At 39.4% G+C, this 18,968-nt stretch overlaps 2 protein-coding genes across 3 annotated transcripts in view; both read right to left on the reverse strand.

Annotated features, from left to right (window-relative positions):
• Positions 1 to 455, reverse strand: part of LOC106885819 (NADH-cytochrome b5 reductase 2) — a 23,294-nt gene extending 22,839 nt beyond the window's left edge. For both annotated transcript variants that reach the window (XM_014938321.1, XM_014938322.1), the window contains exons 1-2: positions 357 to 455; positions 128 to 274 (exon numbers count right to left, since the gene is read on the reverse strand). In XM_014938321.1, the coding sequence (XP_014793807.1) occupies positions 128 to 274; positions 357 to 371 (162 nt within the window). In that variant the 5' untranslated portion in view covers positions 372 to 455. The remainder of the gene's footprint in view (positions 1 to 127; positions 275 to 356) is intronic.
• Positions 456 to 3,823: 3,368 nt separating this feature from the next.
• Positions 3,824 to 18,968, reverse strand: part of OVCH2 (ovochymase 2) — a 27,128-nt gene continuing 11,983 nt past the window's right edge. Inside the window, exons 10-22 of the mRNA XM_014938323.1 lie at positions 14,083 to 14,173; positions 13,846 to 13,979; positions 13,295 to 13,435; positions 12,190 to 12,320; positions 11,693 to 11,786; positions 10,764 to 10,895; positions 10,284 to 10,364; positions 9,447 to 9,633; positions 7,799 to 7,868; positions 7,009 to 7,204; positions 6,572 to 6,723; positions 6,072 to 6,240; positions 3,824 to 5,654 (exon numbers count right to left, since the gene is read on the reverse strand). Of these exons, the coding sequence (XP_014793809.1) occupies positions 5,632 to 5,654; positions 6,072 to 6,240; positions 6,572 to 6,723; positions 7,009 to 7,204; positions 7,799 to 7,868; positions 9,447 to 9,633; positions 10,284 to 10,364; positions 10,764 to 10,895; positions 11,693 to 11,786; positions 12,190 to 12,320; positions 13,295 to 13,435; positions 13,846 to 13,979; positions 14,083 to 14,173 (1,601 nt within the window). The 3' untranslated portion in view covers positions 3,824 to 5,631. The remainder of the gene's footprint in view (positions 5,655 to 6,071; positions 6,241 to 6,571; positions 6,724 to 7,008; positions 7,205 to 7,798; positions 7,869 to 9,446; positions 9,634 to 10,283; positions 10,365 to 10,763; positions 10,896 to 11,692; positions 11,787 to 12,189; positions 12,321 to 13,294; positions 13,436 to 13,845; positions 13,980 to 14,082; positions 14,174 to 18,968) is intronic.

The raw sequence follows: 18,968 nt of genomic DNA on the forward strand, positions 1-18,968 counted from the left end.
CGCCCCTCAGGCGACACACCCGCCCCGGGCCAACAGAACAACCGTCCCCGCCCGCCCGCCCGGCAGGCAGCAAACGGCCGCGCTACCCCCGAAGAGCCGAGAGAAGGGAGGGGGTGCGCTCGGTCACCTCTTTGTCCACCAGCCGCAGCGGGTACTTCACCAGCGGGTCCTGCAAGGTGACGGGGCCGCTGGCCCCCCGCCCCGTCCGCCTGAGCAGCAGCAGCAGCAGGGCAGACGCAGCTACCACGGCGACGGCGACAGCCACAGGGGCATCCTGTGAGGAGGAGAAGAACAAGGCGGTGAGGCGAACAGCCCGCCACGCTCGCACCCGGCCCTCCTCCCGCCCGGCTTCTCACCACAAGCGCCTCCATGGCGGCCGCCTACCGCTCCCCAGACACTGCTCCAACCTGCGCCCTCTGCCCGTCCCGGCCCCGCGGAGTCCCGCCTCCCGCCGCCGGGCACGCCTCGGGGGGCCGTGGGGCAGGGCGGGGGCCGGGCCCGGGACAACCGCTGCACATGGGGTGTAACACCCTGCGGGGACCCAGCGCCTCTGCCACCCCTCGGAGAGGAGTTCCCGTCCGAAGCGTTTGTTTCCGTAAAGCTAAAGGCATCTTTGGGAATACTTAGTGGCTTATCAGCTAGTTCACCTGTCCCGCGCGCAGATGTTGCTGAGGGAGAGGACCGTGGGACCACTTTGGGAAGGAGGTCCTGCTACCAGGCTCACTGTACACAACACAGTGGGGCAGAAACAGCCACAAACCCCAGTTACCCAGGGTGGACACTCACTGGCTATGGTCGTTTTTCCTCCCCTGTACTCTTCCCAGCTCAATTTTCATTGCCTTTATGTTCAGCAACAGAGAACAGTGCTGCGGCAGTTCTGGTCCAGCCCGAGTTCGTCCAGTCTGTCCTGCAAAACAGGGAAGTTCAAGTCCTCTAGGCAGAACTAGCATGCAACCTGACAAGCTAACAATACAAGTTTCACAGGTAAAGACATCCATCATCTTTCATTCTCACACACAAACATCCTCAAGCCTGCCATTGGTACAACCCTAATGAAAGGCCACGGCGGCTGCAGCAGTGTTTCAGGTACGGGCTGCGTTACAGCGTCAGTGCCTCCGGCAAGAGGCACCGCTCATTGCTTGGGTTTGTGACTTTCTCTGCAGACACCGTGTACAGTCCACAGTCTGTGTTGCAAAATACTGGCAAACAAACAATTAAGGCAGGAAAGCTGAACTTCAGCTAGTGTGACTGGGGGATCGGAAATTGTTTCCTAATTTCTGCCTTATCCCCTGGGCCAGAATTTTACTTTGTGACAAGCATCACTAACAAAGTATTTAGTATCTGTGGACTTTAATTTGCTTTAAACTGCTTTAAAACAAAAAACCAAAACCACAAAAGAGACTAAGCATCAATATTCTCTCTACAGAGTGTAGGACAGGAGCACACAGTTTGGGACACACACAAAAATCAATTAAAAGAAAATACAAGTCTCTGAAGTCTAAGCCCATGCCACAAGGTTCAAAATAATTTATCTAAAATAAAAGCATGACCATATCACACAGACACACATCTTTGTCAGGAGGAAGAAAATAAACTGATCAAACCTATGGGGAAGGAAGGAATGCCAGGAATAATGTCAGTGTGCCAAGCTGTAGACAGTGAAAAGAGAAGACAGTAAATCTGATTTATTAGTTTTTGGAATGCTGCTATTTTATGTGACTTGTAAAAAGACTGAAAGAAAAATACATTCAGCCTCCTGTGCTATAGAAGTACTGACTATGGAAGACCAGAGTGGAATACCCCACCACAATCTTTTTAAATTTTTTGTTAACGTTAGCTTTCCTCTCCTGATTTCAAAACCACTACCAAAATATAACTCAACACTCTATTATGCAAGCTGCTGAAAACAGAGAGAGGCTCAGAGCTATATATTCCAGCTCTGTTCCTGAAGTGAATTAACTCCTTGCATCAGTGCCACACAGAGCCACTATCCTCACAAGTATTGTAACCAAGCCCAGGATCTCCAGGCTGAATGACCCATTCTCCATGATTAAAGCAGCTAGATTCTCCCACTGAGATGCTATGATTTCTTATTTTCTGACAATATGGCAATGGTACAGCTTGCAACTTCTGTGTATTTTGCTTTCATCCACGATCTACTGTATATCCTTGTGGCAAAAGGCTCGAAACTCAAGGAGAATGAAGCAGAACAAAAATTAATAGAGACAAGAAAAAATGAGCTCTCTCAGAATTTATCCTGAAGGATAAAAAGGAACAAGTAAAGGATAAATGGCATTTTTTTATTATTTTTTTAATTTTCAAGACAGGATTTTCTGTCTACTATGAGTAATAATTGCACAGCTGTGCAATTACCAGTGGTTCTCTGAATTGCACTCTTGATAGAAAGCATTAATTTCCTTCAAGAATAAGACTCTTCCTTGCCTTTAGTAAGAGAAAGGCAAGTAAGGGGTTTTGTAGAGCTTGAGAAACATTTAGGCATATTTCTTCTTTTCTGTAATTCTCCTTCAATTTTTGCTGATTATTTTCTTTTCTTTTGAGCCAAAGGCAGGGGTTTGGTCTATGCAGAACTTTTTTTTTTTTTTTCCCCCAAAGTACCAAGCCTAATTCTTTCCTCTTGTTAACTTGTCTTACACAGCTATAACAGCCACAGTTTCTTTGGCATTACTTCTCAATTCACTCTTTTGAAAGGATGCAAAGATGCTTTCAAAGCATCTTTGAAGGCAAAAAGCCTTCAGATGAAGAAGTAACAGTCTTTCTGTGCATCCAAAACATGACAGTAAATGGATTCCTAAATGAGAAAAAAAACCTGCCCTTGTGCCACTTATCCTCAAAAAGTACAAAGTAAAAAAGGCTAGGGAAAAAGAGAAGAAAACTGAGAAGACCACATGAGAATATGGTTCCACAGTACTACCTAAATACTATGATTGTCAGATTTTTTTGGGCAGACCCCCTCTGGAGAGAGTCAGGAAATACATGGCATGCATACCTCCAGGCAGAATACATCTAAGGAAGGATATGGTGCTGCTGTGCTGTTGCTCCTCTGGCTTCATCCAGGAGGTTATGGGAGCGCAAGCAACCAAGAACAGTACAACGCAGTAAGCCATCATGCTGTCCTAAGCTAGAACAGGAGGAGGTGGCAAAGTAAAAGAATTATGAAGCAAGAATTTACAGACATTATGCCACAGTAAGAGATCAACAATTTTTTAACATCTTTTGTCAGGCTATATAGCCAGAACCCAGATTTAGACCACAGTTGCTTCCTTCTCCATACTATTGCCAGATACGATTTAACAATGGCTATATACTTTATATTTTCTGATTAAGATCTCCCCTTTCCAACAAAAGCTACAAAAATGCTCTAATAACCACTCCTGAAAAGGCTATCTAGGTGCATCATTGGCAATGTGGTTGGACTCCCAGAATGCATGTCCATGTGCACACACAGAGCTGAGAAGGAAGACTTACAGTCAAAGATACTCATATTAACCGAAGGTCAGAACAAGATACTTTTGGACATAGATATTTATTCTAAATATTTAGCACAGTGCCAATGAACAATGCAATTTCAACTTCATTTGCTTCCATATAATGTTACAAAGAAGATATTTTTACTTACATGCCAGCAGAAGAAGGTTTATATCCAGATTTTAAGCACGCAGGGAACCTGAGCCTGCCTCAGTAATCAGGCAGGCTACTACTATCCTACCTTTTGATTGTAGCGTTCAGGAAAGCCTCATAATAACTGTTAAAATTTAAAGTGGACTTAATATAAATTTTTTAAAAACTAATTCCATTGCATGAATGCCATTGAAAGTAAATTTTTATTTTTTTTAAAATCCGATTTCATTTGCATCACAAACCAGTTCACATTACTGCTAAAAGATACTGTCAGCTTACAATAGAATAAAAAAATACACCAAAAGCAAAACTAGACTACTTGTAAAACCATACTAGAAGAAATACAAAAGGTCAGCATCATGCAGTTAAGCAAAAATCAAGTCAAATACAAATAACTGAAGAAAGCATTCCTACTATATGAAAGGAATTTTTAAAGCACTATAAATTTATTGGCATATAACCATGGCATTCAATAGGGCTAGCACAGCTGATACCAGTAGTTCTCCCCCAACCTTTTAATCTTTCTGAACACATCCACTTGATATCCTTCTATGAGATTAATAGGCAGATAAAAACTTTACAGGTATTTTAACTCATCTTGTTCCTGTTAAGCAAAACGGAATAGCATCCAAGCAATTAGACACATCTGCTCCCAGCATATTTAACCCGAAATAGTTAGCTAATAGCAAGTTCAGACTTCCATAATGAAAAATTGCAAAGTATATTTTCCCTCCATTTCTCTCCAAAGACCTCTTCAAAGAGCTTGTCAAAGATAGAACAAGCATAATCTGAATTTGTCCATAGTCCTTCCACCATAAAGTATTCTCATAGTTTCACAGGAAGTTCATGCTCCACATTATTTTGTGGGCTTTTGCTTGAAACTTTACAGTGAAGAGAAGAAACTGGTCAAAAATGTTTACAGTATTCATTTGGGAATAAAGGTAGACAGATTTATTTTTTTTTCCCCAGCAACAGAATAAAATTGTCTCTTTAAAATAAGAAGTTCTAAACTAATGTCTTCAAAAAAGTTTAGTTACTGGCACCGATGCATATATGGGAAACATGTCTCTCAAGAGTTTTGCCATTAATATCATAAAAGAAAAAGAGATCTCTTACTTCTTTTGTAGTTTTTTTTCCAGACCATTTAGTCAAAGAAGGATTATACTTGTGTTACCTATTGTACTATCACACTGATCTAGCTTCTAACACTGAGACTGTGCACAGAAGAGTCTGCCAAGCTAACAGGAGCCTGTCATCACCATCTCTTGGGTAAGCAGCCATTTTGACATAAACCTATCTGCTATTTACAAGTAAATGTGCTCAGTTTGCAGCGTGTGGATTACACATTACCTATTTAATTATATGTATAGATTAATTAGGACAGCTGTCAGTTCTTGCATGGTGACAAGGCCCTTGGCCTGTAACACGTGTCTTTTTAAACACTTCTGTTTAAACAACATGCAATTTGTTAAAACAGGAACTGTATTATAAGTACCCTTTTCCCAGCAACTGGATGGATTCATATCACTAATGACTAGACAACGTTCTGCTCCTTAAGCACTACTCCTGCCCCTGCCTAGGTCCTCACACTACCAGAGACAATATTTTCATTGATCTTTATGGAAGGATGACTGACTGGCCCTTCAGTTGTTTTACACAGGCACTTATTTCATCTAATTTCTGCAGTATTTTTATGTTCTCCAGTACTACATTCAAGTATACACTTGGTTTATGGTGGATTATTTTCCCTCTCTTTCCTTCTAAATTAATAAAATGTCTGAAGCCTGCAATTAATCTGTTCCAAGCACATGTGTAAAGCCAAAGTCTCAATTCAGGTAAATCAGGTGTAAATTCACCAGGATAAGTATCAGCTACTTTGGAATCTGGTCACCAATCATGAACTAACACTCTCTCACCAAATTTTGTTTTCAATGAGATTTGTTCTTTGGAAGCGTTTTACAATGTGGTCCATCAGAACTGCTCTTTTGATGGTCACACCATGAAAATGGGGAGATCTACAAAAACAAGAAAAATAAAACAGGGTAAACTTTGCAAAGATCATCAACAAAGGCAGGCTGTAAACTTGTTGAAGTGGACTCAGCTGTCATCATGTGTCAATTCATGCCTCCCTACCTCCTCCCAACCCTGAGAAATGAAGCAGCAAAGCAGCAGTAAGGAAAACACACTCATCAACATGAAAAATGCAATAGAGAAGGGAATAATAGCACATCCAGAAGAAATAAGATTTTCTGAAGTGACTACTGATTTAGATTTGTCAGTTTCTGGGCATTCAGCTACGAGTATTTTAAACAGCCAGGATTGCAAGAAGTGCTGGACACCCAAATATAAAAATGGCACCCTAGAAGAAGACCTCAAATTAAGCATCTAGCAATCACAAAGAGGATTCATTTAATTGTTTTCTACATACATACCACTACTATTAATACTCTGCTTGATCCAGTCAACAAAAGCACCAACATTTGTGTATACTCCTGGGTAGCTCTTCCTTCCGCATCCCAAGCCCCAGCTAGTGATTCCATGAAGGGTGTAAAAACCCAAGTTATCTTCTGAAGGACAAACTAATGGGCCACCAGAATCACCCTGCACAAGGACAAAGGAATCTTGTTATTAGCTGACATCTCTCCTTATGTTTTTAAAATACCAGTTCAGCTAGAAGAGGTCCCAGCTGCTCATGCATTTGGAGGTTTCTGTTTTTAAAAGGCAGAGACAGAAATAACCTTTGTTCAAGGGAAGCATCCCTTTTTGTAACACAAGTAATTAAAATCCTACTATTAAGAAGTCTTTCACAGTAAACCACTTGCAGCCTGTTTGCAAGAAAACAGCTCTTAGTGAGGTTTTAACACTCCCCTTTTCAGAACCCATCTGGCCATACCCCAAGTGTCAGAAGGCAAAGGTGATGTGCTCAACTTACTGTGCATGAGTCCTTGCCTTCTTCCAGAGGAAATCCAGCACAGAGCATCTGCTGGGTCACTCTACTGGGAAGATTTATGTAATAGCTCTGGCATGTGTCAAGCACCAGGATGGGGACTTCAAGCTGATGCAGTTTTTTCCCCTTTTCTCTGTCTTGAAGTAAAAGACATCTCAGAAACCAGTAGAGGCATTAATTAGTGATTCCAGAAAGAAGCTTTACTCTTCCCCTTTTCAAATGGTCTCAATCTAAACTATCTGATTTCTTTCCTCCCACCCATCTCCCTGCATGTCTAGCTGAGCTTAGAAAAGTGAAAACTGTTTAACACGCCTGTTCCCCAGAAACTAACATATAGACAGAATGAATGTTACAACATAGAATACAGTATTTAAGACACGGCTACATCATGCTCTACCTTCAAAATGGTGAAGACCACATACCTTCTTCATGGGCACCCCATCCCGTGACGACACACACCCTTGAGGGCTGGACCATCTCCTCCTGGGCAGGGAGGCACACTGGGCGCACATAGTGGTTGAATTCTAAAGGCTCAGCCAGTTGCAGTAAGGCAATATCAGAGTCCATAGTGGTCTTGTTAAATCTTGGATGTATAATATACTGCTTTACTGACCTTTTCTAGGAAAGCAAAGACATCGACATTTTCTGAAGGACAAGGGAATTTAAGTCTTTAAGTAATTTTTGTTTTACAAATTTTCAGGCTGTATGAAAGATGCTTTAAGAGGAGGAAGCATTAAAAGCAGCTACTACAGTTAGCAGGTTTCTTATATTAACAAGTCAAAATTATGCCACTGGGACATGGATCAGGGAACATGCAGAAAACTCCATCTAGCGAGTGCAGCAAGAGGGTTTTGGAAGAACACTTGTCCAGGCTGAGCAAAGTGGAAAGTTGTGCCTCAATTATTTCTGTCTTGGTAATACTCACTGGGGAATTTAGAGGCAATACACTCCCCACTCACACCTCCTCCAGAATGCTGAGCTTTGGAGCTCATTACTGGTGAAGGCACAGGTCTGTGTTGACACAATTTCTCTGAGAGTGACACAAAAGGTGTTGTGTAAACACAGATTAAGGTCAGCACGTGGGCTGTTAGATTGTTGCATCATGAACAATTTGGAAGATGTATTTACACTAAAAACTATTTTGCAAGATTGATTTATATTTTACTATTAAACAGAACTTATAGCTGCTCAATAGCAGCTGTCTTACAGCACCTGTCTGTATTCTTGCTCTGTAAGATCATGCAGCCCTGTTACCACCATCCATAAGCCTCTGTATAGTTCCCTAAAAAAAAAAAGATAAAGAAAATAAGTACATTCTCAGGCTGGTATAGCAGCACTCTTGAAACCTGTGAATCTTAAAACTTCCCCCACCCAAAATATACTAGATACTAGGGCCCTACATACTCCTAGGCCAACAGCTCCTGAGGCCCTTAGTCTCAAACAAATCTTTGGAAATCTTCCCATAGTCTTCTAAGGAGCATGAAATAGCCCCATGATGAGGCAGTAGGATCTCACAAACACAGAGGAAACTGAGAGAAAGGTCACTTTTATAAGGAATGAGGGTGACTGATGCAGAGCACGAGGTCTGCATGGTCCTCATCATCCAGAGACAGTGCTGGTCCCCACCTTCTTAATGAAAAAATGGGTGACCTCTAAAACATCTATCAAACTATCTAAAACCTCTAAACTATCTATCAAATGACATAAAAAAATTGCAACAGAAACATTTCATTTCACCCTTTGGTTTTTTTAAGCAAACCCTCTCAACTGCCTGAAAACCTGTCATAAATCCCTGATGAAATTAGTTGTGTAGAGTCAATTAAGTCACATACACAAATTCTGATGAGATGGCAATATACAATAGAGAATTCCTCCTAAATATGGCTCTTAGAGCAGTATAGTCAACACAATGCAACAATACTCCTTGACATAAAATTTTTGCAAACTATTATTTAGAAATCTAGAAGCCGAAGTCCAAAATCTGAAGCAGCACTTGCATTTCAGATCCTTAGTTTTGCGGGCGTAGGGAAGAGAATCAAAGAAATGGGTAATATAGATGATAGATCTACAGATGTCTAAGGATCTTTGGCATTGGGGGCTTTTGAAAGTTTACCCTCATTTTCAAGTAATTGCAACTTTATTTGAAAATGGACCAGAATACCTAATTATCAGCAATCCTGGGAGGTCTTTTAAAAAATATTTTCATGTCCCAGTGTATATGAATTTTAATTTAATGTGCTCATGATCAATTTAAATGTCAAAACAAGTAGCACTCAGCCTAAGAGATGAATAAACAATTTGCATTTTAGAAACTATTTTGAAGAGTCCAAAAGTCACGCAGAATATTCTTTTGTCTCTTCTCAATAAAGACAGAAAAATTTCCATTTAATCTGACTTAACAGATTGATAGGTTCTTAAAAAGGGAATGGCATCAGCCCTGTGCACAAAAGCCTCCTGTACATCCTCCAAAATCTACACAAATTCAGGAATTTTGCGTTTGTTTTTTTTTTTTATTTTGGATAGGTTGATTCCACCTGGATGAAAACATGCTCTGTAAATGACCCAAACACAAAGAAGTTACCTAAGAGTAAGTGATGGATGACAAGGGCCTTAATTTCTTGTCTTCTCTTCTGAAAACTGATGTGAATGAAAACCAAGCCTATAGAAGTAGGATACTTCCTTAGTAGCCACTCTAATCCTAGTACACGTGCATGGAACAAAAGAATCCTGTGCCAGCGTGAGATGCAAGTAGGTGGTAACCAAAACCGTGTCAGCCACCCTGGCCAGAACCACCACGCTGCAGAGACACACCTCTCAATTACAGATGTTCTCAGGGAAGGCTTCATCCCAGTGTACTTACTTAGAATTAAAGCAGTGGGCAGCTGTGACAACCCATTCTTTGGCAAGAACTGCTCCTCCACAGATATGTTGATCTGAAATTTGTACACTGACCTGCCAAGGCCATGAGTGTGGTACAGCTTCTTCACCTCCAATTATCCTACTGAAGATGAACCTGGGCTGATTTGAAGGCATTCCACAAATATCGTCTGAAACAGAAAACACTGATGACTCAGAAAGTTTTTAGAGGTTAAGATTTGAAGCAAAGAACAGCCCATTTAAGAGCTACCCCAAAACTCCTCAGGCTTCCCCTCTCCCTTTGTTTGCTAAATCTTTCAATTTCTTTCATTATAAAGGTTCCAAACGTTTAGAGATAGCATGAGGAGATGGATCTTAGCAAAAACAGAGCTTCACCAAAATGAAATCAACTGCTTTCCTTCAAAAGTTTTAGCCTTAAACCTACAATGAATATAGACTCACCTGGCTCTCCATAAAGTACTGGAAGGGAAAAGGAAAGTTCTAAAATACTGTTTGTTATTTTCAACTATCCTGTACTCTTTGCAATTATTTTTGCTGAAGCAAGTAGGTGTAAACTGACATACAAGCTGAAATAATGTCATTGCATTGCTGTAAATGACTTAAAAAGACAAAGGAAACAAAAAGAAATTAGTTTCTGCTATTCTAAAGCTAAAGCATAGAAGTGTTACTATTTGTTTTTATTTCTTCTAAATATCTTCATGAAAATTTCTTGGACAACTCAGACTGCATACATTAAGTACATGGAGAAAATACCATTTCAATTATAGTCCAAAAGGTACTCCCTATTCCCATGAAGAAAATATAACTCAGGTTGGCTTACCTGTTGTAACCTGTATTTCTTCTTCAGTTATATCCATATCTTCAAATTGTTCTTCAGGAGTTGAATCCAAAGTTTCTAAATCTAGCAAATTAAAATAGGAAATGTGTTAGCAGCCATATCAATTGAGTGATAATTGTATTACAAAATCACTTTTATTTCCCTTATTACAATAGGATAAGGTAGAATAGTAGAAGGAATAGATTTTTACAGAAGGGATCTGTGCTATTACATCTTCACATGGTTGTAAAGTGCTATTTAAAATGCACCAAAATACTCTTATACAAAACAAAACTCTGAGATTTTAGGGAGATTCACTGTTTCTCTTTACCCACTCAATAAGCCCTTGGTTTAAAGCCTTAATAGACTCACAACACAGTTTTTGCACTGAAACTATTAGACGAGAATCTCCTAGAGCAAAATAACTCTGAAGAGCCCTTCGTGCTGCCCCAAAGAGGCAGCCTCCCAAGTTACCTCTATTACCTTTTACATGAACAAAAGAGATTGTAGCTCTGAATCCTCCAAAGGTCTCTGTTTCATCGGAGTGAAAGACGATCAGCATCATAGCAGAAGAGCTTAGAACAGGTGCTGGTAAGGCAAATCCACAAGACTTGGCTAAAGAGGAGAAAGAAAAGGTTCACTGCGTTTAACATATACTTTTTCATCCTTATCTCTTTCAAAAGTGGGCACCCAATATTCTATGTATTCCAGCTCTCACACAGCAGGGTAAGAAACAACTATGCACAAGAGAAGAGATAAGCAGACTGAAGCTGAAGGACTGATCTATAATTCCGGTCAGTCTGTCCTTGGTCAGTAATCATCTCAGAAGAGCAAAGTGACCCTTGCGTTATTTCACAAGACACTGGTGCAGCACCCATCTTTGTAGGTTGCCATTACACACAGAACACACTGTAAACTTGATTTCCCCTTGTTAGTGTTTCAGCACCAGCATCAAGCAAGTGCTAAAATCAGGTGTCTGGGACAGGTCTCCCTCTCGTTCAATGGAAGCCAGGGGAGTCTCCAGCAAGGCGGCAAGAATTTCAGGGATGCTCATCTGGAGTAAAGAACAACTGGACTCCAAAAAGGTGATCTCTTGGGTGCTTTCTGTGTCCCATCATTAATATATAACAAAATTATTGTGTCCTGCCTTTTTCTTAATTTACATGAATTCAGAACTGCATTTCATACAGAACTTAAGTATACAAAACTGGTCTGTTCAATGTGGCTTTGCCTCTCTAAGTGGAACAGAAGCAGCAATACCTGCAAGTATTTTTCAAGGTACTGAAACTAGCACCTATAACATCACCCGAGACTCTAGAGGTGAACTCAATTTTAGACTGTAAAACAGGGCTAGTGAAAGTCATAGAAGAAATAGGTCATCCCCAAAATATGTCAAAAATAAAAAATCAAACCGATTTCCTCCTCTTTTCTCACGTCTTCATAAACAGTCACGGCATCGTAAGAGCAATCTTCACTCTCTTCCACTTCAAAAGACTGGTATGTAAGCTTTAAATAAAAAATGAAAAACTGAACCTTGTTGTTAAATTCACACAGAAAAAAATCAAAGATCTATAGTAGGGTCTTCAGTATTCTCAATGATTCTTTAGGGTTTGGTTTCTGACATTCACACCTCTCACAGGTGATACCTGTGATAAATGTAACATTACATTTGCTAGAGGAATCTGTAATGATAAGTTTAAACCAGAAAAATCCCATTTTCCTATAACCTAAAGGAGAAATCAAAACCTCTCTGGGCTTTTGGGATGGAAAGTGATTTCTCTTAACTACATCCAGCAGCATTACTTAAGTTTATGTTACTTGATCTTGCTTGTCCTTAGCTGCATAATTTCTTGTTAACTCAATGGTGCCCACTTCCATTCTGTAGGCACAAGGAGGGCTCATATTATACCTTGATTACATGGTCCTGCGGTGCACAGATAATCCATTGACAGTCTGCCATGTTGCTGTAGTGCTCTGGATAGTGCAGACTTTGTAACACTCCTTCTTCAAAAAGGACAGCTGAGGACTCACAGCCAGAATCTAGAAATCCAGGAAAACAAAAACGGAGGCACTGTGATTTCCTATTAAATCATTCACACACACACACAAAAAAAAAAGGTAAGTCCAGAAAAACTCTTGTGATGTTTTCACACAGCTGAGAAAGAGAACAGGACAAAAGCAGCAAGCCAAGTCCTTCTGTTTGAAAAAGATGCAAAGACAATTTTTAGTCTGTTCCCAGGCAGAAAAGCAATTCAACCCATGACTATAGCATTCCCTTCAGCCACAGGCAGTGCACTCCAGGCACAGGCACCTGTGGGGGGTGATCAAAGAGTGGGATTCAGGCATGTCAGAACATCTGCCAACTTTCTTTGGACATAAAACACAATCAGAGAACGTCCTCCTGATGGGTTATGCAGTGGCAAAGCCTCTCAGAGGGGACTCCTCTCTACACTCTGCCCTTACACTCTGCCAAGGAAAGAAACTAGCTGGAAAAGCTGCAGAAACAGGAACAACAGGTGTCTGTCTGTAACCAGATTGTCCAGACACAGCAGAAGGTCCTTGGGTGGCTCCCCAGGAATGGTGAACCACTCTGCACTGCAAAACTGGAAAAATTCTCCACAAATCTTAGCTTTAGCTGCCTCCCTCAGGGCCACTCCAGGAATGTATGCTTAGGACTGGCAAAGCAGCTTTCATCTGGAAATCCTGCTCATTCGACTGATTTTATTGACTTCTAAAACATTCTGGAAGTAGGGAAGGAAATGAGATCCTATATAAAGTGGATGAGAGAAGAGGCAAAGTTAAAGAAGGGCTTCTCTCAACAGCATCTATCCTATCTCTTTGGCATCCCAGTTTCTCCACAATGTCCCAAGGCAGCCTAACCACACTTACTTTGTTCCTAACACCATCCACATATAAAAATCATAGGAGCTTCCTCCAATTTATTTTCTCCTGAAATTTTTTTTCAGGTCACCACCCAAGAATGCAGACAGGTATGTTACTAGACTTAGACTTACCAGGAAGAATATCTGGTGTAAGCGCTTTGTAGGTCATGGAAAAACCAGTTCCATAATCCTTGTTGTCAGAAACAAATTTCAGCCTTATACTATTGGAGCCAACCAAAATAGGTAATGGAAGATCTCCCCCACAGAATTTCCCTGAAACATAAGACAATAATCACTGTTTAAAATCTTTAGTCACTTGAGAAAACTTGCATATACCATTTTTAGCACTTAGCTATAAAAATTTTAGGATTAAAAGGAAATTGCCTATTCATTCCTTTACACTCCCTATTAATCCATTAGCCTAAATAAATGCACGCTACTAAAAATTGAAAATCCTTGACACCAGAAAGTCTTATACTGACACGGTTCCCTACCACGCATTTTCCATTTTCACTCCTCCCACACTCTTTGTCTTTTATTTTAGATTGTATGTCACAATGTATTCATCATGAAAAGGTAATTAAAACATAATCAACCACAATGTCGTCATTAGGTGTGCTTGCCACTGGAATGAAAGAGCACACCGACAGATTATTTCAAAGAATAAGGGGACAGCAACTCACCAACAAGTCTATCCTCTTTTGAATAGACTGATAAAGAATCATAGTCACAGAATGTTTCTGGCTCTATATCAAAGCGGGAAAACTGAAGCAATATATAATTCCCTTCTGGTACAAATAGAGTCCATACACACAATCTGGAATAATAAATTAGTTCCCATTCATAAAACTGCAACAAAACCCCAACTACAGCGGTATAGGGAACAGCTTCTGGGGAAAGACTGTGTTTTGTCTACTTACTGGTGGTTTTGATAGAACTGTTTGGGACTGCCAGGAAAATGTAACTCTCCTTCACTGTCAGGGAGTTTGCCATCCTGAATGCTACAAAACGCTGCATTGTAGAGTTAAAACAAAACAGAAGGAATCAGGTTTGACATCTATGTGATCATCTGTTCCACCCAAAAGCACAAACATCCAGAGAATACTGTTTCTGCTGGCAAAATGATGCTGGGTCTTCTCTCTCTCATTTGCAACTGTGGTAAGCCCATTTTAAAACATGTCATTTGGGAGCAAAAATGAAGCACTGCAAACACGCTATGATATTTTATTGCACAAATGGCAGTGTTTGCTTTTACCTTAAAGAAACTCTTTGTTAAATGAGAATTTCAGTATAAATGTTTTTCAGGGAGGAAAAATGCATACCTCAGGACATAAGAAAAGTGTTCACTGCAGCCCATTTGTAATAATGTCCTTAGCTATGCTATAGCAGGAGACTTTTGCAACAGTACAATATAGTATCAAAGACACTTAAATAGAAGAAGCAGAAGCTTTCCTCTCCAGATAAGTGTCACTAGAAACAAAATTACTTACAAAAATTGTCTCCTTTTGCCTTTCCTTCTCCTTGCAAGATAAGCCGTAAGAAATTTGTCAACAACATGTATATGAAAACAAATTGAAGGAGTCAGGTACTTATAAGATTATCTTACCTGAAGTGTCCTAGGAAAAACAGTAAAAATTTTCAAAAATACACAAACAGCACTTAAATACACAATTCTCACTGGCAACAGCAAGTCTATGCAAACTGGCCATGTGCTGGTTTATCATCTGAGAAATCTCATTCTAGATTACTAAAATTAAAATTTTAATATCTACTTCACAAGGTTCATTTCTAGTATCTTTTTGTGAACTTGTACCTAGATGAACAGAGTGCCCAAAAAGAACATAAACATGGCAGAATCAAAGTAAGACTTCAATTTTATAACATGTCACATTCCAGGTTGGGTTTCACAGTGTGTTTCTTTCACATTTTATTCATAGAAATAGACATCAGACAAGTAGATGGATTAATCATAGCCTGTGCAAAAGTCCTACTAATTTACCTCATACTTTCTATTTAGAATCTATATTTTTATATAGAACCAGCTTCACTTACGAGGTTTCATGCATTGCTTGAGGTTCTGTTCTACATTTTTCCCATTAATTTTACTTGCATTTCAATAAAAATATGGCTTTATATATGTAGCTGTCTTAAGGAAAATTCCTTTTTGAAGTCACCAGTACATAAGTACAACCCTACATAGGTATTTTTTTTTCTTTTTACAGAACCAGAAGTAAAAAAGTATATATTTAAAGCATACATTTAAAAGTGCTTTGATGAGTCAAGCTTATTCACATTTCATTTCTCTCTTCATAAATGATATGTCAGACTATTTGGAGGTCTTTTTATGCTCTAAACCAGATAGAAGATACTGAAAAAAACCTGTACTCACCAGTGGAGCTTTTCATTTTCAGATCTAATAAAGAAGGGATAGGGAAAGGGGGTGGAAAAAGAAGAATAAATTACTGTAGTTTCATATTCACAACGTAGGCTTCATTTTTATACGTGTGAAATGGTAATTTTATACAGCTATCACTGAGGCAAATTCAAATGCTTCTTGGGGACATAATGCCTACATAAACTAGGCTTAGAAGTAAAATAAAATTGCAACTTCAGGCAATGCCAACTTTGGAATAAACAATTCTGGAGAAGCCACTTCAAGAATTAATCATACATTGATAGGCCACTGCTCAGCCTGAGAAGCACAGTACTCTTTTTCTACATACTTTTTAAGTAAATACTGTACATTTCAGGTAAGGGTAGCGTAATCCAAGTGCTGGTGTCATGTCAGGGGTACAGAGAAAGTAACCCTGACAGCAATTACAGTTAAGATCTTTTGCACCAGTGTAACAGTATAAAAGAGTGAGCAAGCAGAACTTAGTGCAATGCAACTGAAAATTGTGTTTTCACTTTACTCACCATATCACTTTTGCTGTTCACTGGAGCCAACACACTTTAATTATCACAATAGCAAATCATATTATTTTTTCCTGATAATAAAATGGGCTAGTAAAAAAAACTAGTAAATTTTTAATAAAAAGATCCTGTCTCTCTTTTTTTTATTTTTTGTTTATAAATTGAAAACCAAAATATTTTTCAGAAGCTGAGCCATTTTCATTTTTCTTCAACATTATGAGGATATCTTTTTTCAATCACCAGTTGAACTTGGTTTCTAATGGGAAAGGTTTCTTTTTTTCCCTTGCAATTTCTTTTCTTTCCATTGACTAGCAAAACCTCTTACACACTCCTCAGTTTTTCAGTTCTCTGTGTAAATTTTGACACAATCTCCAATACTTTTAAACAACAAAAAAAGCCCAAACCAGAAGAAAATATTAATTCAGTTTCTTCATGCTCTGAGTTCACCCATGAACAGACTGTCATTTATATCTCCAGCTCCATGAATTTGGAAGTGATGGATCATTTTCATGCAGTTCCCCTGTACAGGGGGCACATGCAGCCTTTTGAACAGAATGCTTCTGAGAGCATGACTTTCCCCCATGTAGTTTTGACACAATCTCCAATACTTTTAAACAACAAAAAAAGCCCAAACCAGAAGAAAATATTAATTCAGTTTCTTCATGCTCTGAGTTCACCCATGAACAGACTGTCATTTATATCTCCAGCTCCATGAATTTGGAAGTGATGGATAATTTTCATGCTGTTCCCCTGTACAGGGGGTATATGCAGCCTTTTGAACAGAGAGCTTCTGAGAGCATGACTTTCCCCCATGTAGTCAAATGTCCAATCCATCACTTTTTAGCTGAGAAAAATGACAAGTGACTTCAAAGAGGTACATATGGAATTTCAGACCAGTGAATATCCACTGAAAATCAAAACCACCAGGCTAACAGGCTAGCTGGATAAAAGGACCATTCTTAAAATTAAAAAAAAATATATATATTCTATATACACACACATATAGTCCAAGTAGGAGGCAAAGTGGAAGAGAAGCAAACATTTACAATGCTCTCAATTCGTTTTTGGCAACTGCCAATCAGTAGCATATACTTAAAGGCATTGTGAAATGCTGTATTGCTTTTCCAGGAAAAATGGGGAAAATATAAGTGCTATACCTTGAAAAAGATAAAATTAAATGAAATATTGTTATGAGACAGAAGAGTTGTGAAAAGTGAGGGACACATTACTGTGGAGACTCAATACCAGCACCCATGTTCTCTTGAATCCAGGAAAGCACTGCACTGAGGTCTGTGAATATTCCTGGAGATCCTCTGTTGTAGTGTTTCTTCTTCTCATTATTTATCCAGCCACGAGCACATCCCATGCCCCAGGAGATCACACCAGCGAGAGTCCAGGCACCGTGCTTGCGTCGGCACAAAAGAGGGCCTCCTGAGTCTCCCTTTAAAACACAAGCAAAAGCCCACAACCCACAGCTTACAAAAATTGGTGCATACCACTGAGCAAGCCTCACAGAGTATACTGAGCTTTCTTTTGTGCTGTACTAATAAACATGCAACACAGGGAATAGCAATTAAAAAAAAAAAACCAACTGTGAAGAAAGACATCTTTTTTATTGTCTTTAGTCAGTATTGTCAAGACAGGGAGAGAGAGCCTAAGTCCTTGATGGGTGCAGACCTGTTGTGTTTTAGCATGTAAAAAGGAGTGAGGAGTTTGGGTTTTTTTACTCCCCTGACAAGGAACAATCACTTAACCTTTACCTCACTTACTTTTCTTCCTGTAATCCAAGGCAAGACTCTCTACTTTCCTCCTTAGGACCTTAGCAACATTAACTAATTAAGCTATCAAGCGTTCAGAAGTTAAAAAGCCCAAAGCATTATAGCATGGGGATACATTGCCAAATTCCTCTCAGGAACATGCCGTACAACTCACACAATAATTAAGATGGAATTATGTAATTAAGTGCATCACCCCATACAGAACCTTTGAAAGAATTCACATATCAAAATAAATACACTCCAAATATTGCATTTTACAGTGTATTTTTTCACTTAGGCACACAGAGCCTTGAGCTTCTGAGAAACATCTGTGAGTGCACAAGGCCCTCTGCTGAGCTGACCTGACAGGCATCTTTTCCTCCATCTGGAAATCCAGCACACATTACAGTGTCACCTTGAATGGGTTTCTTTAAAGTTGATAATGCTCTTGAACATTCCTTACTGTTTAGGATTGGTAGATTGACTTCATATAAGACCTGAGGGAGTAATCCATCTGAAACACAAAAAAGTTCTTCGTAACAAATGCTGAAAGATGAACTTAATGTCACTGGTAATACACCAAAAAAATAAAAAAAAAAGTTGTAAACTTGCTCCAAGCTATCTTATGGTTACATAAACATCTAATTTTGTGTATATAAGCAGTTTTACTTGAATAAACTTCAAAATGTTTCAAAATAGAAACACAGGTGTATATATTGTAGCAATTTATTTTGAGGCAATTCACAGGTAGGCATAGAAGGTAGAAAAGATCTCATTTTGAGATTACAATTCTTATGACAAGTTGATTTTTTTTTTTCTGGTCTATGGCCAATTCAATCAAGCTCTTACCTTCAAAAATAAGACAATGAAAAACCTGAATGTCAAAGAACAACTTGAGTAGCTTACTCTCATTTAAACGGCCCCAACCACAAGCAGTGCAGATATATCCTGCTTCAAACTTTTCCCCTGGGTCAGGAAGACATGCTGGCAAAACTGATGAACCTGCCACACACATACATGAATTTTATTGATAAGTATTTGAAAGAACAACAAGCTTTCTTTCCAAGTTTTTTCTATTTAAACTAAAGGACCGCTTTATCTCAATCGAAGATAATCCCACACACCAGTAGGCAGAG

Source organism: Calidris pugnax, unplaced genomic scaffold (genome assembly GCF_001431845.1).
Source record: "Calidris pugnax isolate Ruff unplaced genomic scaffold, ASM143184v1 scaffold93, whole genome shotgun sequence".
Classification (NCBI taxonomy): Eukaryota; Metazoa; Chordata; class Aves; order Charadriiformes; family Scolopacidae; genus Calidris; species Calidris pugnax.